Genomic DNA, 25,493 nt, shown 5'->3' with positions numbered 1-25,493 from the left:
TCATGTTTACTGGTAATGTGTGATAGGTTTATCTTGACGCAGTGGGTATCTTTAAGGACTAAAGTTCCTTCATGGTAACTCAAGAAAACTAGTAAGCAATCAGCTAATTCTCATTGTCTCTGACAAATAATGTTCCCAGATAAACCAGAATTATGATTTGAGACTAATTTTAGTATAATATTAAATTGTAAAGTATAATACTCCTATAACAGAAGACGTGATTTCTTTGGAAGGATATAAGAAAAATCCCAAGTATCAGTGTTATATTCTCCTTCCCCAAAAAGCAGTATTTCTCTTTTTTAAAAAAAGGCTCACTTTACTCTAGGGCAGGAGTATCAAACTGCCGGCCCATGGGCCGGATGCATCATAGCGAAACCACACCCACCCCATTGCTGGCAATGGCAAAAAAGTTGAAATACATCACGTCACGTGATGTTACGAGTTTGACACCCCTGCTCTAGGGCCTCCAAGGCTCCAGCATCATTGGAGCTTTTTGTTAGGCTTTACTTTTTTTTTTTTTGTAAACTACCCTTTGAGCAGCATTGAAGGAGGTTTATCTATACTGTAACATTGTCAACCAATGGTGGTGAGAGGAAGTGCTGCCATTTATTCTAATCCACGTTGGACACTTAAAAGACCATAGTACTTTCAACAAACTGGAAAAAAAATGAGATTTCAAATTCTGTATTATGTCTACAGTGAGTCAGTCTTCAGTGGAAGGGAAAGCTGTTTCACTGAAAAAAGGGATTAAAATTTTTTATCTGGATTTCTTACATGCTAAACTGAAGCAACTAGTTAAATTAAAATTAATTTCCCAAACACATTTCCTCCTATTTTAATGTGTAACTGCTGTATTGACTGAATCAATACATTAAACAAATTAGATGTATGACTCCAGGATATTTCTACCTTAAACTACTTTTTAAATTTTTTTAAAACCCTAGACGATCAGGGTTATTTACAATAAATACAATTATAACACAATACCTTGCAAAGCATCTTTTCTAATATAATCAGGAAAAAGCTTCCAGGATCTTTTAACTGTTAAAATGGTAAAAAGCACTTAGTCTGCTTATCATTAAGCCAAATCTAGGAACTACAGTTAACAGGTGCTTAAAATTACTTGCTCTTTCTGCATGGAAAGGGCCACATTCCTATTATATTTGTATTAAAAACAAAACAGCTTGAGTGGGTGACATTTCGTTCACAATCATATCCAACAATACTGAAAAACAAGTCACACTTGGCCCAGCAAACTTTAGCTGGAATCGAGAAGACTGAGGTCAATCTTGAAATAGACATAGGGGTAATAGTCTTGATTGCTTAGCTGCAAGCCAGGAATGTCAACTGAAGTCTGGGAAAAGATTAAAATAAAGTAGGGTGAGGCCCTTCAAACTTATAGATAGGTGCTACAATTTTTACTGAATGTCAGGATACTTAAGAAACATCAATAAGCATAATAGAAGTACTGTGAAATGAAAGACTTCCAACAAGCAGTAAATACAGATGTTAAACTGGAAATTTCCAGACTTAGTGTAACGAAGCTGATTCCTCATTAGAAGTCTAGATCAGGGGTGTCAAACTGTCGGCCCGCAGGCCGGATGCATCATGCCAAAACTGCACCCACCCCATTGCCAGCAATGGAAAAAAAGGTGCAATACGTCGCAACACATCACATGACATTGTGAGTTTGACACTCCTGCTCTAGATCTTCTGAAAACTTCACAGCAGATGTTAACAGGAATAAGGTAAGCCAATTTAAGGATGGAGTAACTGCAGCCCTGGGGTTCCACACATACTGTGTTAGGGAACTATGGCACTTTTATAACCTATAGACGTTAACTCTCAAAATTCCCATGCTGGCTTAAGAATTCTGGGAGTTGAAGTCCACAAATCATAAAGGGGCCATAGTTCCTCACCTCAGCTATAAATGATTGTTACCTTTTATTCAACAGCCTCCTGATTGGGAGGCAGAAGGCGGTGTCAAAAATGAGATGAGGGGAAGGGTCAGAATAGGAGACACTACCCATTTTGTCCTATGCTTCCCGCAGCCCTTGTTTGCCATCTACCTCTTTTGGCGGGCCACCTGCAATGGTATACTTACATCCATTAGGCTGGCTGCTGCTACTTCGTCCAGATGCTTGAAAATTGCATTTAGTACTTCTCTCAACCTCTTCATGGATTTCTTATTAGGCTGAAGTAGCATTGTCTGGAAGTTCACTGGTAATCCATATCTTGAACAAATTCAATGGGTGTTAAACTGGCAGCAGCCGAAAGCAATGCAAGAGATTTTCACATTACCTATCAACTATCCTCATTTTGCTTTTCTTTGTGACTAGGAGTTTTTAGTCTTAAATTGCATCAAAGATTGTTTATTTTCCTTATTAACTCTATCACAACATTTGCCTAATTACAGTTTGTTTATTCCTGGAATGTTGTTAAGATCCACATGTTACCACAAAATATATTTAAAATCAATGAGAAAGTTAAACTGATCAACCGAGATCTGTAATGATTGAACCGAGATTGTGCTTTGCTTTGGGAAAAAATGTATCCTATGAAATTTCATGTTTACCTGAGGACAGATTCTGAAAAAACTCTTAGTGCCTTTATATGGATCCAAGCCACAAATGCTTCACTGAAGTTCACCTTTAACCATCTCAACAGAGGACCCTTTAATGAGTAAAATACAATATCAGTTAATAGAAGAGCTGTAAATGTAATTCTCAAAAGGTTCCAAACTGATGGCCCATTTTTTTGAAAATTTCACAAAATAATATGAAATATGTGAGGAGCAATGTAATCCACTTTCTTAAATTAAACAGAGTCTTAAATTACATTTAGGTATTGTCATGCTCCCATAATACTTAACCAAAATGGCTAATTGTGATCCTTGGCCCCTCCCAGGAAGGATGCAGGTAATATGATTCAGCATCCAGTGATTAAAAAACAACTCCTTGGTAGCAAAAATAGAGTTGACATAGCGGGAATTTGTCATCCAGGCAGAGCTTGTCACATGCATATATGTCCAATCCTATTTTATGGCCTCCAGAACTCGCAGTTGTGCCCCAAAAGTCCACCTCCAGTTCACTGATATTCATTGATGGCATGTTTTCATGGGTTTCGTACAAGTAAGGCCTATGGAGGCTTCAGTTACCCATTCATTCCTTCAAAATTCAAGCCCTCCAAAAATGGATGAAACATACTAGCCAATGACTCAAGTAGTCAAGCCTACAGATCGTGGTGCTACCTCTGGCTGGGAAAAACTTGCAGAAGAGCTAGCCAACCCATCTGAATGGTGTCTGTTGGGTTGCATTCCGTTCACCTTCAAAGGATAATGATTTTCCCAGGCATTTGGGTCAGGAGGTTTATGCAATGTCCATTGCTGTTGTTATGGGGGGGGGGGTAGTACTAGTTGAGAGTGGAGGTCATTGTTTTATCTGTGAGCACTGAAGCTTGTATTTTGTGGGTTGTGTGCTTTTAATCCTTATATACTGCCCAAAGGTATTTATGTAGGATGGATGGCCATATTAATCAAACAAAACTAGGTAATATCCATTCACAGGGAAGACAGTTGAAAGTCCCGTTTTTAGAAAATCAAGAGTACTATTCTGGACTACATCTACTATTATATTAAAACACTGTGTTGATGAGAGAAAACTGCACTGGTTTGTGCCTAATAAGGTTGTGTGTGTTTGTTTGCGTGCATGCGTGCGTGCGTGCATCTGGATGCATGCATGCACCTTTGAATCAGCATTGGCTTTGGCAACTGCCTGGATAAGTCCCTGCAGTTTTCTTGGCAAAGTTTTTAAAAAATGGTTGGCCCTTGCCTCCTTCCTAGAGATGAGAGAGAGTGACAGGCCCAAGGTTACCCAAATGGCTTTGAGCCCCAACCTAGAAGTCACATTCTCCCAGTTTCTTACGTGGTGGATTAACCACTACAGCAAACTAGTTCTCAACCACGCATATGCACATTCCAAAAATTTACAAGTGTAACCAGCCCTGTAAACATAAACTACAAACATAATAGCTGTATTCACAATGTGTTAAATTTGGTTCCTTTTTTCCAGGTTTAGCCTGCGGTGCAAACGTAGGTCACTGATTAATTCATGGGTCAATGAGTCATGCAGATTATGGCAATGGATTAATTCAGCAATCGGGTTAAATGTGTTGTGAACAACACTTTTGGATAATGAATTGTCTTGGCTGTCATCCCAAGAATATGTATAGCATTTCTGGGCAAATCATTAACAGTGAGATCGTCTGGTAACTTGGCAAACAGTCAGCAAGTGGGGCACAGAAGTCAATACGCACAACTTGAAGTTTACTCACATACTGTTGCTTCTTATCAGAAGCTAACTTCCTCATTTCGTCCTTTTCACACTTCAGTTCTTTTTCATCAAAATAAAATTCCCGCACCATGAACCTGAAAAGAAATCAGTGTAGACATTCAGCACCTGGGCTTTTAGAAAGCTGTTCCCTGCCTGGGCTTTTGAACACAAATGCTCTTTTAAACCACAAGGTACACTTTGAAAGCTTAGCTGGGAAAGAAGGTAAGTTTTGGCAGTGTGGGAGTAAGTCACATTAGACTAATTTTCAAAGCTTTCAGGAGCTCTTGTCATCTTTAATAAGCTCGTTTTATTTTCAGCTCCATGAGTCCCTCCCGATGCATCAGACTGGAAAAAGTGACTCATTAGCTGAAGTTATGACGGGTTTCTTATTTTTTCCTATATCCTATCCTTCCTCTCTGAATTTAACAGCCACCCTGGGTGTTTTTGGATGGAGAGCCAGTGGTCAAAATAAGTGATGATTTAGGCTACTGAAGCACCAGTTGAGGTGGTGGTGGGGAAGGGGAAGAAGAATCATCAAAACATTCAAGAGGATAGGCCCAATTGAAGTCTTATCCCTTTATATAGCCATCATGTGTACATGAAAAAGGGGCAAGACTTTGATTTTGTGATAGCCTCCAACACCTTCACTTTTTAGAGGCCTTCCCAATGGACACCTCATTAGGCCACAATCCAAAACATTTGTATAAGAATAACTTGCAAGTTCAAGCTGGCACTCATACACTTCCATGATGTGCCTAAACAGAGTATATCTTCCAAGGATACCAAGTAGAGCTCAACTTAGGATTGCAATGGAGACTTCCCATCATGGTTGTAAGTCGTGATGGTCGTAAAACAGGTCACCCACTTCTCACAGCAATTGTTAAGCAAACACCATGGCTGTTAAGTGAACTAATGGCTTGCTATGGATAAAACACTCTCATGTGACCAGACGCCACAAACATCCATAAATGCAGGCTGGCTGCCAGGCACCTGACATGCAGTCACATGACTTGGGAGGTGGCTGTCAGAACTTCAGAACTGGGTAACACGTATTCTCAGGGAAATCCATCGTAACTTTGACCAGTCACTAAGCAACCGTTTATAAGTTGAGGACCACCTATAATCAAAGCCTAGCCCAGAGGGGGAATCTCATACAGTACATAGAAGATACTACCAAGAGAGCTCGTCTCTTGCTTAGCATTATGTGGAAACCTACAAGTGGTGGTGTTATTGGCAAAATGATTGTAAATATTATGATTCAACAAAACGGGTTGTTTCAGGTAACCGAGTCCTCAAATTGTTCAAGGGTTAGGATTGTTTAAGCTTTAATATGTAAGCATCAAACATTTGAAAATGATCAGATTGATTAAAAAGCCATGGTATTTAAGACTGCCTTACTTGTCATCCATTCCTCAGTATTGTTCCGTGAACGTACTTGGCTAAACTGGATATTTTAAAATGATCTTCCTCTCTTTTCTATCTCTTCGGGGTTGACCTAGTCCTAGATAGTCATGTATGAAAATATCCTTAAACAAGTTTAAAATCTGGTTAAAACATAGCTGAATGGTGTGTGTCCTTAACGTAAGCTAAACAGAAGTCCATTCATATAATAGACTTTCCCCACTACATCCTGGAGATTCATGGAAGGCAGAGAAGAATTGGCTGCCTGGTCTTCCTGTTCTGCTGATGCAAACAGACCCACCCCTGGATCCAGCCATGTGCAAATTATTCAAAGAGCTCTGATGAATAACTACATGGACGTGTCTAGTTTCACTTCAGTACTGGGGAAAGAGCCTGAACTATTTTGCTTTTCTGGCATAGAAGTAGAAAGAAAACAGTACTTGTTCTCTCTGGCTTTGGTCTTAAAGTCATCAATCACTTTTCGGAACAGGGTGACTGTGAAGAGCCCTCCTTCAGCGTCTTCAGCGATCATCCTGGAAGAATCAAAAACATTGCTCCAGTTATTCTAAAACTTATCCTGCCTTTCCTTGATAGGGTGCCAAAGCAATTAACGATAAGTGTGTAATTGTGATTGTTAATTATTATTATAACCTGTCGTAATTGGTAATTGTCAGATTCAATTACTTCCTCAGCAGTTTCTTAATCCACACAATAATACTGTGATACTGTATACTCTATTGTTACATAGATTTTTTTAGCTTCCATTTTGCCACTACCACCAAGTTCATGTGATTAACAGAAGACACTGAGTTCTTCAGAAAACAATTGAACCCACTTTCCAAAAATTGCTACCTACATTCCTCTTACGGTGCCCCTTTCCTTTCCTTTCCTTTCCTTTCCTTTCCTTTCCTTTCCTTTCCTTTCCTTTCCTTTCCTTGGCAATAAAAAGCAATCTTGTTATATAAGAAGAAATATCAAAAAGGAAAACTCAGCAGCTTTAAATCAACCTCCCCCAGCATCCTTTAAAATTTTATGCAATAAGACAGTATTAATATTTAATACTTTTTAAAAATAAAAACAAGAGATATTTCTTATCACAATTTGCCACAATCCAAATTCTTTCTTTTTCAAAATTCCTAGTAGAAGAGGAGACTCAGCCATGTCTAATCCTATTTAAGTTCCTTCAAGGACCCCCTGCAATGTTCATATTCCAGAATATCCAAATCAGAAGCATGCCAATTCGGGAAAAAATTTCAAGCAAAGCATTTCCAAATCAGAATATGACAATACTAGGAGGATAGGGAAGTAGTACATGAGGGGAAACGGAGAGATCATTCAGAAAAATAATAATTTATTAAACTTGCATGCCACCTGACTCCCAACAATTCTTAGCATAAGGTTGAAATCTGTTAGAGAAACAAGGCAATCCAAAAGTTGTACTTACTTCGTAGAGCGAGGAACCACCATATCCGAGAGTGATTCATATGTTTTTTGCCATTGCACATAGCCTGATCTACAACAAGACAAATGTTGTACAGTATCTCTATATAAAGGGCTACTTTAAGCATAATGATTGTCAATTCTCTTTACAGAAATTCAGAAAATCTTAATGCTAAGTTGATAAGTGGAGGGGAGGGGGGAAAGCACCACAAGAAAATTGACCCTGTGTGACAAGGATGTTCAATTTCCATCAGCTTGAGCCTCTAGGCAGCATCTTCTGTGCCAAATTCTGAAAGTGGCTAAAACTGTGCTATTCTCTGCAAGGCACTCCTTTTACCCTTTAACCAAAACTTTTTAAAAAAGAAGAACTGAAATTTTAAGCTCCACTCAATCTCCATTGGGAGAGCGTTGGGCTTCCTGAGCTGGAAGACACAAGTTACCCGATCCCCATTCCATTTTTTTCTAAGGGTTAGCAGGCTTCCAGTGTAAACAGCTAGGGTTAAGACCCTTGAATTGTCTTCCCGAGTGAGCTGACAAAAGTGGATTCAAGCATGGTGCTGGGCCTAAGACTTGAGAGGTGAGCATTCAGAGTTCATATTGAAGTTTCCATTTTCGGGAAACTTTTTAGGCTCATTGCAATTAGAATCCATTCTAACATATAGGCAATCCTCTACATCAGTGTTTCTCAACCTTGACAATTTTAAGGCATGTGGACTTCAACTCCCAGAATTCCACAGCCAGCAGTGCTGGCTGTGGAATTCTGGGAATTGAAGTCCACATGCCTTAAAATTGTCAAGGTTGAGAAACACTGCTCTACATATAAGCGTACTGGAGCCCGCCATTTAGGGTCGTATATACTGTGATACGTTGTAAAATTATGCCTGTTTTTCAGTGGTCGTCAAGCAAAGGCGGCAGTCGTAAAGCGAACACTGCGGTCATTAAGCGAACCAAAGTTTGGTTTTGCACAACTTTGCCAGAAACTGGAAGTTGTCAGGTTTTGATAAAATGTGGCCTTGTGACTGCGGGACATCGCAAATAGCTGTAAATGCAACTGTGTCTCAGAGTGCCCAAAGTTCAATCACATAACTGTGGAGGGAGGCTGACCATCAGAACTTTGAATTCCCTTTTTTGGGGTAAATCATAACTGGAGGGGCTACTTGGATATCGAATCTTGTCTACAAGGATTCCATGATGCTCTTCTTTCCCTCGTTCACCTCCCCTTCTCTATATCTATCTGAAGCAACTACTAATACGGTAACGGAGAGGAGCTGAGGAATTGTTGATAAATACCAAGCTCTATTTCTATGGGTTTTACTTCTGAGTAAGCCTAAACAAAAGATGTTCTGTGTGTGCCAGCATCCTTGGATTTATTTTACAAAGAAAAAAACAGCATCTACAGTTTCGAAAAATAAAGAAATCCTCACTGCCCCGTAGTACAGGTAGTCCTCGACGTATGTCCACAATGGAGCCCAATATTTCTGTTGCTAAGTGAGACATTCATTAAGTGAATTTTGCCTCGTTAACAACTTTTCTTGGCACAGTTGCTCAGTGAATCACTGCAGTTGTTAAATTAGTAACACGGTTATTAAGTGAATCTGGTTTTCCCCATTGACTTTGCTTGTCGCAAAAGTTGATCACCTGACCCCGGGACACAGCAACCATCATAAATATAAGTCGGCTGCCAAGTGTCTGAATTTTGATCCCGTGACCATGAGGATGCCACAGTGGTCGTAAGTGTGAAAAACAGTCCTAGGTCACTTTTTTTCAGTGCCGTTGTGACTTCAATCACTAAACAAACAGTTGTAAGTCAAGGACTACCTGTATTCTGAATCTGTCATATGGAGTGCTCCTATTTACAGTGCAGATAAACTTCACTTCACAATCACAACTGGGACCAGCAACTACATTACTAAGCGATGCAGTCATTAAGCGAGACATGTGACTGCAACAGACTTACAACCTCACTTCTGTCTGCCATGGTTGTTATGATTGTTAAGTGAGACCCCCAAGTGACCACAACTTGCAATTTTACCGCCGGTTTCTTCTTAATCAGCTCTGCTTCTCGGAAGCCAGTTAGGAAGCATGCCAATGGTGATTGTCTGACTATGGGATGCTGCAATGGCCATAAATTTCTGCATGGCTGGCTGGGGAATTCTAGGAGTTGAAGTCCACAGGTCTTAAAGTTGCCAAGGTTGGGGACCCCTGATGTAGCTGCAGAAATGGCTGCAATGGTTGCAAGGGCAAGGAGCCGATCATAAAATTACATTTTCAGTGCCAAAATGACTTCAAATGGTCACTAACAAGGCAGTCATTATGCAAAGAATACCCGTAGATACATTCCCAGTGTGAATTTGAGCAGAACGGAGCTGAGGAACTTACGATAGGCAATAAAGCCTCTGGCTCCAACCTTGCCCTTTTCCATTAACTCTTTGGTTAGTAGAGGACTTTCTATCAATTCATTTCACCAAAATTTTCCTGGCAAAACTGCCATCCCGTATACAGAGATTTTTCTCTAAAACACTATGTAAACCTTGAGCGTTACAATTAAACCCATCCATAGGAAAGCCCACGTTTTCTTACTTAGGAACTACAACAAGGAGAGTGATGAGATATTCGGAGTTCAACACAAAGTCTTCCTTGTTCACTATATCGGTTAATGTTCGGGTCAAAAGATTTCCTCTGGGGGGGAAAAAAGGGAGAAAGGATCAGTACAGAATTACCACACCATTTATACTTTCTAAATGTTAAAGAAATGCTTAATTGGATGACTAGAAAGAAAATGTTTTCAGGGAATGTTTGGACAAACTTAAAGCAAATTCAGCCGTTATACTGTATAGTAAGCTTAGAGGAACTAGGCACTTTTTAAATTTTATTTAAACAGATTAATTAATTAATGCAGATCCACTAAAGAGCTGACTAGAGAGCCAATTTGATGTAATAATTAAGGTTCTAGGCTAGAAATTGGGAGATCGTGAATTTTAGTCCCAGCTTAGGCATGAAACCATATTAGGCCAATCACTCTCTCTTAGCCCTAGGAAGCAAGCAATGGCAACTTGCTGACTTGTCCAGAAGTGACTAGAAATCATCAATATTGACTCAAAAGCATCAAAACCCACTCCCTGATTAAGGCCATGGTACTTGTCTGTATTACTATATTCCAGTGCAGCTAACAGGTTAAGACGTTGTCATAGGAAGTCAGTATTTGCCATGGCCTCCTCGGAGCCAGGTCTGAGGAGGAGGAGATGGAGATGGAGATGGGACCCACGGAGGGAGATGGCGCTGCTTCTCTGGCCCAGGAGGAACGACCGGAAGAGGTGGAAGAGGCGGTCCCAGATCCTTCGGAAGGGTCACCAGGGAAGAAGAGAGGACACAGGATGACCGAGCAAGGGGGGAGGAAAGGGCAGGCAGTAGAGCAAAGGAGCGACGGAGCTCCAGAGACGAGCAACTGCCTCTCCTGCCCAATCCCTGAGCACAACTACTCGGCCCGACTACTCAGAAGGAGGGCGCCCCACCCCTCTTGACAAGGCTCACCAGAGGAATAGGATTTAAAGAGACGCCTTGGGGAGCAACTTTTGTCGGGAACAAGCGTGGCATTTTTCTAGCCACACTTGCTGTTACCAACATCTTGCTACCTTGCCTTGCCTTGCCTTGCCTGGCCCTGGCCCTGGCCCTGGGCCCTGGCCCTGGCCCTGGCCCTGGTCCTTGCTGGACTTCGAAGTGACACAGCTCTGCGACACCCAGTGACCAAGCTTCCTGAACTGTGCTGCTCCCCTGGACTTCTAGTAACCAGGAACTATTGGAGAAGGGTGTGTGTGCATTTAGAACTTGCTCTTGGACTTGTAGTGAATGGTGGGAATTTTGAGGGAAAGTTGGAGCAATAAAAGGGAGTTAACCTTTTACTTTGGCTGTGTCGCCAGTGCCCAGCCCCAGGTCATAACAGTATCCCAATGTATACAGAAAACGCATTAAAACTTATCTAAACACATACATCGTTTTTCTTTCCAGATTCTGAAGATTTCCTTTGATGTTGTTGTAGACAGCTGCTCGGCTTTTCATGTCTGCTTCAATTTGTGTAATTTGCTAAACATAAAAAGGAAATCCAGCTGAGCAATAGGAACTCTGCATCCATTTTAAAGTTGAGCGTTTTAATAATTCCATACATGCAAAAGTCTACAAAGAATATAGATTCTATTGTTAGACTTACCAAAGGGCCAAAACTAAACTTAGTTTCCATTTTACGGTAGTTGCAATTTAAATACCTACATCTGTCTTTCTCTCTTAACACCAGCTGGAGGGAGAAGGGAAGGAGGAAATTGATTTATCCTTGCTCTGTTATGGTCTTGAAGAAAATCCTTCCTTGTACCAGGGTGAAACCCCTCATTAAACGCACACTTGTAATTCAGATTTACAGATACAGAAATAAATGCTCTGCTGAAAACTGCTGTGTGACAGACTTGTGACTGCTTCTAAGACAGACTTAAATATATACATTTAGAGTTATAAGCTAAATGGTCTCCTTAAGTCACAGGAGATACTTCTTAAGACAACATAGATACTAAATGTTTATTTTTTTTTCTTTTCTTCTCAGACAAGAATATCTTTGTGGGGAGAAAGATGAGGAAGAAGATATTTTCCATAATGCTAGAATTTGACAGTGTGGGAAAAGGCCCTAGTTTGCCTTGTGATAAATTTCAAAGCAAATCAGTACCCATCATTTCCAGAACTGGTTTCCTAAGGAAGCTGTCCTAAGTAATTAAATGCACTTAATTAACTGCATTTTATTATCATTTCCGAGAAATAGCTCTTATAAGGTGCTTCTCAGCATAGGAGAAAGGAGGAAAAACGATGATTACCTTTGCTAATCCTTCTGAAATGTTCTTCAGTGGCTGTTTTATTGGATACTTGGCCATGTCCCATTCAAACTTTGTCAGGTAACTAATCAGGTCAACTGAAACAATAAAAATAAATCCAGTGAACTGCATGCGTATAAGAATTATTCTGAGAATAAAGTATTCTTTTTGCACGAAAACCTGCATTCAGATTAGCTTGCATTTAGGATATGGCTTGGATAAGGATTGCCATTTTATATTTATTCCCTTTTCTAGATACTAATCCAGATCTGAAGGCCCACCATGCCAATTGTTTACAATTTAAAAATATTCACCCAATTAATTTCATGAAGAGGAATATATTCATCTTAGTTCTCATCTTGTCAATATAGTTAGCAAATAAGAGAATAAAGACTGTGATTAAAAGTAATAAGGTTTAATTTAGGGCAGGGTTAGAGAATCCATGGCCCACATAATGTGTCACTGAATCAAAATGCTTCACAGCTAACAACCAGCAAGAACTGGAGTCCCGAAAGATATAGTTCATATTGGCTGGGGAACCATAAAAACCCCTAACTTATTTTATATATTTTAAAAAACTGCTTTTGTAGTTTTAGTTCTCTCCTTTTTGTGGCTGGCTTTTTAAGTCAGTTTGGTCTAGCGCAGAGATAGGCAACCTTGGCTCTTTTATGACTTGTGGACTTCAACTCGCAGAATTCCTGAGTTCTGGGAGTTGAAGTCCACAAGTCATAAAAGAGCCAAGGTTGCCTACACCTGGTCTAGTGGCTAAGGCACCATGCTAGAAACCAGGAGATTGGGAGTTCTAGTCCCACCTTAGGCCTGAAAAATCAGCTGGGTGACTTGAAGTCAATTACTCTCCCTCAGCCAAACCCATGTCGCAGTATTGTTGTTGTGGAGGAAATAAGAGGAAGAAGATATGTTGGACATGCTCACTGCCTTGAGGTATTTGTAAAAATAATAAAGGCAGGATACAAACAAACATATAAAATCTTTATATTGGTAGGGGACTGCTTTCTTTTATAAACTTATTATCAGATTTGGGGCTTATTTCTAGAGGGATAAAAAAAATGACACGTACAGAGACCATCTAACATACTCAGAGTGTGCAAAATCTCACGTAAATTTCACTTCTGTCAAAAAATCTACCAACCTACATTACTCTGCATGAACATAAAAGCTGCTTGAAATGAGATATCCGCAGATTTTCCTGTTCGTTACAGGAGAAAAGTCCCTCTGCTTGACTTTGCTATAGCTCTTCAGTGCAGATGGAGCTTTTTAAATGTTAATTGGATTAGTATTTCAATAAGGACCAAATTCATGACTATTAACGGGTGCATAAAGGGCATTTTGCTAGGCAGTGGGAGAAACCAGAACTAAAGGAATGCATGAAGGATTGGATCCTGAATTGTATGCTTTAATGCTGGGATCCCCACTGCAGTCCTCCTTGTACCACCCAAAAGCTTTCAAGTGACCTTTGCTATGATATCAAAAGTAGCGTGGAGATAAAGCAGGGGAGTAAAATAATCAAGGGGGGGGGGAACCTAATGCAGGGCAAAATACTTTTTTAAAGCCATGTTTTAAATAATATATGTGTGCAGGAACAAACAAACACACACAAACATCTGGAGCTGGAAAAAAAAACAGAAGAAAGAACATTCAAGGATGTTTCTAGACACCCCAGCAACTTTGTGTAGTTTTTAATGAGGCCTTAATAACACACAAAAAGAAGGAATTCTTAAGTGAAACCTTCTTCACTTAGAGACCCCCTTTGTTGGGAGAGACTATGTGTCCAAGAAACTTATGGGGCTCAACACTCACAATGCAAATCCAGATGCTCTAAAGAAATAAATGATTGACTGGTACGTAAGCAGGTGTGGTGACCTCTGCCTTAGTGGACAGTGTGTCTCTTTCAAATGCCTATAGCAATCCCCTTCCTTTGGGGTATCAGACTGGCTCCATCTTGGTATCTCAAAGTCCTTCTCTAGAGTGTTGCTTCTCCTAGAAAGAGTCATCTTACCTGCTTATATTTCCTGGGTGTGGAAAATCTAATGCGCACAGCAAGAATTTAGGACTTGGAGATCTGAAATCAACAGGCTTCATCTTCTATAAAATATGTATGAGACAGCTCAATAGGGACATTCAAGAAGCAAATGGACTCCTTCCAAAAATGTTTGTAAAATTCCTAAGTGCACCCTGAGTGCGCATGATGCTAACTAACTGGACCTTTCCTTTCTCTTCAACTGGGGGTGTCCAACCTTGACAATTTTAAGACTTGTAGACTTCAATTCCCAGAATTCCCCAGCCAGAATTCCTGGCTGAGGAATTCTGGGAGTTGAAGTCCACAGGTCTTAAAGTTGCCAAGATTTGATACTCCTGCCTTAAGCCTTTCTGTCTCCTTCCTGAAAGGAAAGGAAATGGATTTTAAACAGAAATATTCCACCGTGCCACACTTTATTGTAGTTCTCACATATTCTTCTGTACTCATTTCTTTTGAATAAACCCTGAATGCAAATAATCCATTACAGAACTATAACTTGTGATTGTCATTTTAAGTGCACAGAGAGTGCTTTGCTCACAAGGCCTGCCCCATTCATTTCAACAGAACTCTCTGAGGTGAGTTAGGCTGAGAAAGAGTGACTGGACCAAGGTCACTCAGCTGGCTTTCGTAGCTAAGGCAGGATTGGAACTCATGGTCTCCCTTATATTATGGATTAAAATATATAAGTGGGTTTAGTGTTGTTGTTGTTTGAAAAAGCACTAGTCCTATATTGCAGAGAAGGAGTCGGGTTCTGCCAACAATGTGCTCTTATGGTCTGTCACCAGTAAAAGCTTTCCATTGCTGCTGCTGACAAGAATTATTATCCCCACTGGGCAATGCTCCCAGATCACTTTGTGTAGCTTCACTTCTTGTGACCCTTTGCACACCACATCATAGATACATATATCCCCCTTGGTAGGAGAGGAAAGGATAGTTTGTCCCCTTTATTTTGGCTTTGACAGCAGTAGGTGCCATAATGATATATGTTGTGGTTATGTGTAGACCATCCAGAATTGTGTGATTCAGGAGGTCAGTTTGTCACACACATGTACTGCATGGTTGTCTTTTGATTACTGCCAGTTGCTTAAAATGGAAAGTCACTTACTGACAGCATCAGAGCTCCTTTCTGTTTCACCTGTTGCTTGTCTTCCACACTTGTGGATCCAAGCTACTTTGGAACACGGGTTTAGCACTTTTTCAGGACACCCTACACATGTTCAGAAATGATCTGACTGACAAATTCAAATGATCCAAGGAGCTTTGGCAGTGGTCCCTTCCACTTCTTCCCATGTCCCGATCTCCATGTCCATAATCCCCAGCTTATAACCATTTGTTTAATAAGAGTCCAGAAGTACAATGGCCTTGGAAATGGTGCTTTACGGTCCATAAAGCACTTCCAACCATCACAAAATGTTGCACCATCCCCACAGTGACATGATCATGATCTGGGTGCTTGGCAATCTGTCTCCACTTACAACAGTTGCCAAGAGCCTGCAACCATGTGATCACCATTTGAAGTCTGCTCTATTGGCTTCCCCAGAAAGTCACTGAGGAAGCTGGCAGGGAAGGTTGCAAGCTGCTGCTGCTGCCTGCCGAGAGAACAGCTTTTCACCTCTGGGGGTGGCTGTAAGAATTGCCTGCCAAGGGGAGCTAAACTCCTTCAGCAGAGTGCAGAAATGGAGCTGAAATCCTTAAGATTTCATCTTTTTCTGCATCCCACTGAAGGAGTTTCCTTCTGTGCATGGAGGGAAGCTGAAATCCTCCAGCAGGCAGCTCTTTCAGCGAGCCTCCAGAGACAAGGGGAGCTGAAATCCAAGCAGAGCAGAGAGAGGCTGCGTGATAGAGTAATGAGCATGAACTTCCACAGACAGGTGCAGAGAGGCAGGTTGGGAACCTGGCCCAGGTTATGTGTGGATTGTCTCTTTGTTCAAGGGCTGAAAAACCTGTTTGAATTTTAGCAAAGAGGATTTTCAGCTCCTTAGTGGAGAGGTAGAGCAATAACGAAATGAGCATATCATCATCTCAAGGGATGAGGAAGGCCCTAGGAGACACACAAGTTTGTTTAATGACTGCAACTGCATGTGCCAGGATTGCATCCATTAAGCAAAGCGATCATGTGGGCATCTTGTTTAATGAGCACTTCACTCAACAACTGAGATTTTGGTCCCAGTTGTGGTCATAGGTTGAGGACTAACTGTAACTCAGGCAACTTCATAGTGGGCTAATCTGCCATTCTAATCAATCATCTAATTCACCCATCCTCACTCCCCACCCATGAGGGAAATAGATTGGTGACTGTTTCCTAATCAGCAAGCATAACTTGGTGGATAGGAAATGAAACAAGGGGAATCATCACTTCTTTTCCTTAAAATGGCTGCAATAGCTACATAAGGAAAGTACGATGGGCTAGTGAGAATGTAGACTGGCAAAGGCACAGCATTGCTAATGCCAACATGGTGTGTGTTGGGGGTTTTGTTTTTTGTTTTCCCCTTTAAGGACTAATGAACAGCCCTCACCTGTGAGGAAGAGCCCTGGATATACTAGACACGGGCTGCAAAATCTAAATAACCACTAGGTGGCAGCAGCAAGCTATATTTGCTGCCACTAAACCCTCATCTGAATTTTTACAGCTTAGATCCAGTAGCACCAACTGATCTACTGAGTAAAAACTACACGTTTAAGAACACTGATGATACGATTGATCATAAGAAAATAGATGCATGCAGAAAGTTTCACACGCTCCAGTAGTCACTACAGTTCCTTTCACTATACATGCAGAGTTAAGTTAAAAAGAAAGAAAAAGACTGAGGGAAAGGAAAAATCAACAGTAATCTAGGATGCAAACCTGAAGTAATCTGAGTCATAGGGAGATGGTGATCAAGCTACGGGGTTGTTACTAGAGAAATCCATCGTAACCTGATCACTGTACCCCTACAACCAGATGTGGGCTCAACTCTATTATTAAACACACTAGTGCATGCTGGCCAAGACACATTGCCACCCAAACACAACATACCCTTTAGACATTTCATTTTGTCCTTTGTGCCTGAAATATAGTAAGTGCAATTATTGATTGATCTTCAAAAATACCTGACTTAAAAAGTAAAGTTATCACTTGGCATCCTTATTCTGCAAGATGTCTGCCAAAGAACAGAATTCCATTCTGGTCTTATGCTATCAATAGTCATTTCAACAGTTCATTAAAGGTAATCTTCAGTAGATTGCACAAAAATCTCTATATGTAGGTATGAACTAAAGCTGAATTTGGAGCAATTCATATACCACTTTAGCCTGTGAAAAGTTGTCAATTGCAATGCTCTCGAGACATTGCAGTTTAAAATGTCATTTTAGCCTGAGTTGATTTTCTTCTTCTTATCTGTTATAGTTACTTTTCCTTGTGCTAAGTGTTTCACTGCTGACTGCCATTAAGGATTTCTCCTTATCATTAGAAACAATTAAATACTTTGTGATCTGTAGAATAAATCTGTATGGAATTGTAGAGTAATAGTCATCTCTCTGGGAATCTGGACTCCTTGTAAGATAATCATATTTTTTAATCATATAATACAGTGAAGAAAAAGCATTATTCTCTAAAACTAGAAGCACCATCTAAGTTTCTAATAAATGAGCATATTAATTCCAGCAATTCTTTCTGGAAACTGAGTGAAAACAACAAACAACATCCAAACTCAACAATATATCCATGATTTCAAGGCCTACCTCCATTGGCCAGCAGATTTTCCTGTACTTTATCTTTTGAATCTTCTAAAACTTCTCCAATATACTGGGCAATTTTCTTTATTACACTTCACACAAGAACAAAACAGTGACATTTTAGTTCAATTTAATTCGAGAACCATGAAATAACTTACAGCTAGATAGTAAAAAAAATCATTTTCATAGTTCCTACAATGAGAACCAATGTGTAGGCAGAAACGAGCAAATGACAGATCAACATCAATGATGGATTAACAAGAAGTTTCAATAACAAAAAAAGGGAATTGGCTATTTTTTATTTAAAGTGTGTGTTGGGTATTGTACAAAATACCTGTTGAGTTCTGGTACTAAAAATAAGAAGATACTCTTTTCTTTCATTCATTAAGTGCATGACTTCCTGTTGTTTTGTCCCCAACTCTGATGGATGGGACTAATAATTCAGTGCTAGTAAGTTCTTTATGTTACAAAGTCTGTTTCCCAACTGCTATCGTTGTCAAGAAAATAAGGTGTGGCTTGTTCCGGAAGAGGAAAAAGCACACCTGGAATCAGAGTGTGTATATATGTAGTAGCCTGAATGGAGGAAGCATTTTTGAAGCCCATGGGATCCACAGATACTCCTTTCTTTCAGGTGTGCGTTTGTGCATGTAATGGAACACTGATGTAGCAGAACTGGAAAAGTCCAAAAGCGCGTCCTCCAGAATAAACATATTTAGAAATGGACATTAACTTGCTTTTGAAGTATTAATTCTCCACCCAAATTTCCCAGGATTCTCATCTTTATTCTATACCATTTTAACTTTGGTGAGCATTTAAAAATAGGTTTGCAAGGAAAGCGGGCCATCCGAGATGGAAACCGCTCAAGAACGGATGGGTAGAGAGATCAGAATGCCACGGGCTGCTTCAAGTGACATGGAAAAATTCTCCCCCTCCTTGTGTAAATAAGTAATAAAACTGCAGGGGAAACAAGAGACCCTGAAAACTCTTGCCCCTTCCCTGCCACGCTGGTCAGAAGCAGCGCTGGCTGGTTTCTGCTGCCCAGCTAGATGTACCAGCATTTCCTGCATATGTTGATCTAATAACAGTTCCACTAACAACCTGCTTCTCTGCAAACTATAATATAAATGCTGAGTTCATTGGCATAGCTTCAGAGCAATTCCTCTTTGTCCATGGACTTCAGCATCTGTTGCCTTCATTTTTATAACACCCTAGTCTCACACACAAGTCAGTTCTTTCATCAGATGAGTTTCCCCCTCAGACTTTCGGCTTCTTCTATAAAATGATGCAGTTAATACAAATGTGGGTTGAATTCTCATGGCAGAAATCTTGCCATTATGAGGCACTTCTGCAGCTGCCCCTGCCCTTTGGAAAATCTCCCCCCCCCCCAGAGGTAAGGTGAGCTCCCCCCCCATTCTTCTGGTTTTCCGGAAATGAGTTAAGAAGTGGGTCTTCCAATTAGCATGGGGGTCTAAGAGTATGATGTAACCCTGGGGATGGCTGGTGGCTGGAGGGCACTCCTGTTGCCTCATTAACCTTTGCAGCCTTCTGAATTTTTAACTTTATTTTTTTTTAAATTTAAAAAATATTTATCTTTTCCCTTTTAACTTGTAAGCTTTAACTTGTTAACTCTGTTTTTAGCTCCGCTTTTATTCAGGTGTTTATATTGTTTTATTATGCTATTTTAAACCACCCAGAGTTACTTAGGGGAGATGGGTAATGCAGAAATTTAATTAATAATAAATAAATGAAAATGAATATCTACACGGGGAGCAGGCAGGAGATTAAATGTGCATCAGAGTGGCAACCCATTTCTTGTCATTTTGGCACCACCATAATTAGGAATGGATGTCTACGCATAGAGCAGAGTTGAATTCTTGGTGACCATAAGAGTACCGGTATTAGGAGCCTAGTCAGAAAACAGATGAATTCTGAGAAATAATGTTCCACCGAGGAGAAGCAAATCTATTTCTTAATAACAGGCCCATATGTTCTGCATTTTTTTAAAAAAAAATCCCAACCGCTAAATAAAATACACAACTTCATACTTCTAATCTTTCATACAGATGCAAGGACTAAGAAGAAAAGGGGAAAGACTCAAAGCTGCTTTTTCAAAATATAACTGGACTATGTTTTTTTTTCTCTTGAGGAAGAAGATATTTCACACTTTTCATCCAAGAAGCTTCATCAGTTCGGGCTGGATAGTGTCTCTGTGTGTGTGTATGTGTGTGTGTGTGTGAGAGAGAGAGGGGAGAGAGAGAGAGAGAGAGAGAGAGAGAGAGAGAGAGAGAGAGAGAGAGAGAGAGAGAGAGAGAGAGAGAGAGAGAGAGAAATGGAAGGATTAGGATTAATCCTTCCATCACCCACCACTATCCAGTCAGAACTGATGAAGCTTCTTGGATGAGAAGCAAAACATATTTTTCCTCAAGGGGAAAAAAACAACACCACCATAATCCAGTTGACTTGAAAAAGCACCTTTGAGATAACCATGACCTGGATGACTGAGAATCTCCATAGACAAAAGGGGGAAGAGAATTGGAAAGTGGGCATTCAGAAAAAGAAATGAGAGAAAGTAGGATTTCTTATCTGCCTTGCCCATTTGACTCTGCTTTTCATTGTAAAAAGGGAAAAGGACTGGGGAGCATCCTATCCACCCTTCCCCCCCCAAAAAAAATCCAACTTTTGTTCTAGGCTGCCAAATCTCACTATAGTGTTTCAAATATATATTTCATTTTCACCCCTATATTTTATTTCCCAGATTCTGTGCTAATGCATCTTGGTAGTCCTGTGTCTCTTAGTGGCAGTTATTACCAGTGTTATTACTGAACACTGAAGACTTGGGAGGGGGGCAGATTTAGCAATAGATGGACATTTTTGCCAAATAAAACTGAATAGAGCTATTTCAATATTCTTAAAAGCATCCATAGTGCTTCTGCAAAAAAAATGCTATTTCCCCCATATTTCCCATTACTATGAGCCCGATTCATATCTGTAAAGGCTTCTCAGAATAATTGTATAGAATAGAATGATGAAGAGGGCAGGGACCATTTTTCACAGGGACTTTGCTGATTACTTGGGGCGAAGGCTGTGTCCCTAGATCCAAACATATTGGATTCAAAATAAAACACAGGAGTTTGGACCCAACTCTTCTTTAAACAGAATAAAACCAAACCTGCCTGATCTGGCTGACTTCTAAGGCCAAGCTTAAACAAGTCAGAGTTGGGTTCAGGCAGGAATCCTGTGACCTGGAGAAACAACATGCAGTTGTCTTTGTGTGCAGTAAATAAGTTCTATTTTACCTTTCAGCAAAACTATCGAGTTTTCCCAACTCATCTGAGAGGCCAACCAGTGTGTCCAGAGTTCCTACCTGTGGAAGGGAACACAAATACTTTAACATAAACAGAAGAGCTGCACGACTGTTTTGCCAGAATGATCTTTTTTATTATTTTTGGCCTGGATGTCCTTTTGTGCAATCAAAGTATTAAGGACACTTGGAGGAAGCCAAAGTCAATCAGAGAGAATATTTTCTCTCAATAGAAAATGACTGAAATGCCTCTTCTTCTATTCTAAAGAAGGAAACACTGCATATCATCATGTGATTATAAACCCACTTCTACAAGACTTCTTCCCTATTTTTATTATTGGTGTTCCTCAACAGCTTTATTACTCACAGTATATTGTATATGCAATCATAAGGCACTGAACAGAACATTTATTTTCCTCACAAACTTCAGTAAGAAGAAACATTTCTTCTTTAAAATGAGAGAGCCTTACCTTATTTATATATAATGTGGGCAGAAAGCAGTTGCAGTAAATAAATTCCTTGCATCTCTTCTTGAAATTATTACACTTTAAGATACTGACAGTATCTTACCAATAGTGAAGGTGATTTTTCAGGTACCAGCCAGCACTTCTATCATAGTCATATTATTAATCCCTGTATTTTTTTTTTACATCTCGTACTCTAACCAAAATAAACTAACTTGTTAGTGCAGGATGTTATTGAAGAAGTAATTTAATAAGTTGAAGTTCTGTCAATTAAATTATGATAAAGTCTACATAGCATGAATATTGAAATAACTAACCTATTTTGAATAGAAATGCTAACAGCATTAGTACAAATTATGATTTTTTAATCAGTTATGGTAAAATATGACACAATGACATTGCATGCATGTTATAATTCCCACTCACCCCCTTTTCTTTATAGACACCCGTTAAAATGTGATGAATCTCCATTCAAATGAAATGTATGGTTCCTTAGGACTAAGTCTCATTGAATTCATTCGGATTTAGTTTATTAATGCTACAATTGCATTTATGTTTATTTGTGAGTAAATCTTACTTAATTCGTCTCTGTACAAGGCTATCTATGGCAGAGCTCCCCTTCGATTTAATTGGAATCGTGACCATTAAGGATGCTCATAGATTGTCTAGCTAAAGTTCTTTGAGATTTTCTGAAAACGACAGGCTTGAGTAGAACCAAATTAAACCTCCAGGTTTTTCGGCTAGTAATTAACCCACTGATTGATAATAATGGCGCATAGAATTCAAGCACTTCAGAAAGCTACAGAATGAAATATATTATTCAGACTAATTTTCCTTGTATGGAGACCCACTCTACTAAAAAAGAAGAAGAAATATGCTTGATCCCTGCCCTGTTCTTGTCTTGTTCTTCCTTCTCCCCCCTCCCCTTCTAACTTTTCATCCACCTTTTACCTTGAGGTCAGGAATGGCGAACTTGCTGTTGCTGGATAGGTTGGCTTTCGAAGTCACGGTGTTCATTCTGTCCCAGGCAAGCAAATTTGTCTTATCCCCTGGAGCTGAGATTAGCCAGAACTCTGACATGGTAGAAAAGGATCCCTGCGTACAAATCACTACAACTAAAGAAGGGGGGGGGACACAAAAAACACAAAAATAGATCAGCTAAACCTTTAAATCCATTTAAAAAAAATAAAAAGTTATTGGTATTTCAATCCATACAGGGAAACTTCTATCACCTTTCAATTCAAATCTAAAATTAAATGTGACCTTCTCTTCAAAGTCACCAACAGGCAAGTAGTTCCTTTTTTTTTCCCCTCCCTGCCTGGATTGTTTCATCTGGTTAGTAGGGAGGAGTTTTCAATTGCAAGGGTGCTGGAACATGGGACAATTCACAATTATCTGCAGAAGTAATAGGCTGATCTGTTCATAATTCCAATGCAAGAAACATTATCTGAGAAGAAATCTTAAGGCCTTTTTTTCCATACTTGGCAACTTTACGATATATGGATCTCATCTCCCAGAATTCCCCAGCCAGCATGCTTAGAATATATATTCTAGAAGTTTTTGTCCTTCGCCTTTATATTAGAAGTATCAAAACAAGTGACAAAAATCAACTTCATTGTAAAAATCTAAATGACAGACAGTTAATATATATTTGTTGCCATCCTGTTCAGAAATATTAGAACAATGAAATGTATATATAAAATTACTAAGGCATTATGAGAAATAATGCAGAGGAAGCAGTTTTCTCCTGCATTTCATATATGAGCATCTATGATAATTTTATCAGTTTTAAAAAAGATAAATATTATCTACAATGAGCTTGACTCCTGGTTATTAGATGGATGCATCTATGTTCATCGTAAGGTGTTTGCCACAGCTGTCTTTTGGGAAACTTTCAGTTTTCCAACCTAGCCTTCAGCCCTGGGATTTCCTAGTGGTCTTCTATCTTTTCCGTAATCAGCTCCCTCCCTGCGTAGTTTTTTCAGAGAAAGCCAGGTTAGTTAAAGGCTGCCATCTGCAGAAACTGCCTGCTATCATTAGGGACAAATGAGTGTGGTTGATCCTATGTAGCCATCCTTTAAGCCAGAAAGATCATTCAGAAATGGAAACCATAATGAAACGAAGGGGAAACGGTTGGCTATAGCTTTAATAGGTGTAAAAAGGGATCATAATCAACGTTCTTCAATTCTCCCTTCATCATTTAATCTTTAATTTATCTAGTAGTGGGCCTTCGAATATTGATTCCAAGGCAAAACTGACCCCTTTCTAAAATGGCCTGGGATGGATTCATGCCTTTTGCCTTTCAAACACAAAACAACCAAAGCATCCTAAAAATATCACAAACTAGGCTTGCTTTCAGTTTTATTGGGATAACTTACGTCTACTTGGATGTTGAAAGTAGCTCACAACGGCTCGGCGAAAATGCCTTTCCCATCACTCCTAACTGCTTTTAGAAACAGAAGGGACGTAAACGGCCAAGCTCAACGACTAACAAATAGCGCATTCTATTCCCAAGACGCAGCGCCGACATCCGAGTGGAATAAAATGGACCGAGCAGTAGAAAACTCCCCCGAGGCCGATCCGATCCCATCATTTCTCTTTTAAGTGTTTCGGGTCTCTTTTCGAAGCCAGCGATGCAGCGCGCGCCCCCTCCCAGCCGGAGCTTCGCAGTAGCGCAGCAACCGGCCTCTCTAAGGAGGCGGTGGGAAAACTTTCCCACCGCTTTACTTACCCCACGTCCTCGGGAGACACCACAGGTGCTGCTCACCGTGTAGCGGCGGCCCCTTCCATTGCCGGCAGCAGGCGCAGCTCCGAGAGACGCCGGAAGGGGAGGAATGGACTTTGCAGGGTGCGGAGCCACCCGCACCTGAACCGCCACCGGCTGCGGCTTCGCCTTTTGCTGGAGGGAGGAGAGACCCATCCTGCCGCTTTCCTCTGGCCAGTGGCGCTTGCCGAAGCTCCTCCTTGGCCTCCCCCTTCCAGCCTTTGCGTGGTTCAGATCTCGAGGTGCCTGACAGGGATGGACGGTTCCTCAGGGAAGTCCCGTCCTCCGTCAGACGATGGAGGCGCGTACACACCCAAACAGGGAAGCTTTAGAACTTTTTCCAGGGCTGGCCCGCCCTTCCTTCCTTCCTTCCTTCCTTCCTTCCTTCCTTCCTTCCTTCCTTCCATCATTGCCAGTCTCAGAGGTGCCACCAAGCCATTTTGGTATATGGCTGAGATTGGTTGCTTCTTGTGAATTTTCAAAAGATCTGAGGCGCATATGAAGTAATAACCTAGATTTTTCTAAATTGCACCTAAAAAATAAGCATTGGACTAAGTCCAATCTATCTTTCTGTAACCATGGTTCTCTGTCTTTGAAAACAGACAGAGATAATAATAAACATTGGGTTTGTACATGGAAATGGAACTATGAAAACTCTCAGCCCTCTATTATTCATATACTATGGGGCCTCTTCTACTTTCTCCCATAGAAGAGCCAAAATATACCCTGGTGGCTTCTCTGTTCTATCCCATTTCTAAAATGTGACCTTTTTTCATCCCTGGTCAAAAGAGATAGACTTCCCATAGTTAATTTTGCCCTCCTTCAAATAATGGTTTCCCTTCTGAAGCAAATTAGCTTTGCTTACTCTATCTGGCTGATAATTGAAACTGTATCATATGATATGAATTACAGTCCATTTTAAAATGAGGCCTGGATACATTTATTAATTTTTAAAGCAGCACAAGATTTTAATAGAGAGAAAGGATATCACTTGTCTCTAGACAGCAGCCAGCAATTTGTTTAATTGTATTCCTGTTTTGATTTCAGTTTGTAAGCCACTCGATTTCCAAAGATTCTCAGCAGTTTACCACACTGGCACAAGGTGGATTGAAATTAGCATCAGGGTTAATGCATATAATAAGAGTGCACCCAACTCAGAGGGCCATCATTTGAGAGGACCAAGGTCTTCT

At 40.2% G+C, this 25,493-nt stretch overlaps 1 protein-coding gene across 5 annotated transcripts; it reads right to left on the bottom strand.

The window, feature by feature from the left end:
* Positions 1-150: 150 nt before the first annotated feature.
* Positions 151-24,565, bottom strand: ATP6V1C2 (ATPase H+ transporting V1 subunit C2). Of its 5 annotated transcripts, none has more exons than XM_039331854.1 (14): positions 24,271-24,565; positions 23,918-23,985; positions 22,491-22,654; positions 21,071-21,138; positions 17,781-17,866; positions 12,026-12,120; positions 11,161-11,252; positions 9,753-9,851; positions 7,177-7,245; positions 6,173-6,265; positions 4,333-4,426; positions 2,576-2,673; positions 2,105-2,234; positions 151-1,354 (listed from the first exon to the last, which is right to left on the bottom strand). In XM_039331854.1, exons 3-14 carry the CDS (start codon positions 22,617-22,619, stop codon positions 1,259-1,261), a joined length of 1,149 nt encoding a protein of 382 aa, XP_039187788.1. In that variant the 5' UTR covers positions 22,620-22,654; positions 23,918-23,985; positions 24,271-24,565; the 3' UTR covers positions 151-1,258. The 5 variants fall into 5 exon arrangements, with proteins under 5 accessions (XP_039187788.1, XP_039187787.1, XP_039187789.1 ...); XM_039331853.1 differs by having other exon boundaries at positions 23,918-23,982; XM_039331855.1 differs by lacking the exon at positions 23,918-23,985 and having other exon boundaries at positions 24,307-24,565.
* Between the last annotated feature and the right edge of the window lie 928 nt (positions 24,566-25,493).

The sequence above is a fragment of the Crotalus tigris genome, unplaced genomic scaffold, assembly GCF_016545835.1.
Source record: "Crotalus tigris isolate CLP2741 ecotype Arizona unplaced genomic scaffold, ASM1654583v1 scf7180000024439.5362192, whole genome shotgun sequence".
Taxonomy (NCBI): domain Eukaryota; kingdom Metazoa; phylum Chordata; class Lepidosauria; order Squamata; family Viperidae; genus Crotalus; species Crotalus tigris.
This window is presented reverse-complemented; position numbering and strand designations above follow the sequence as displayed.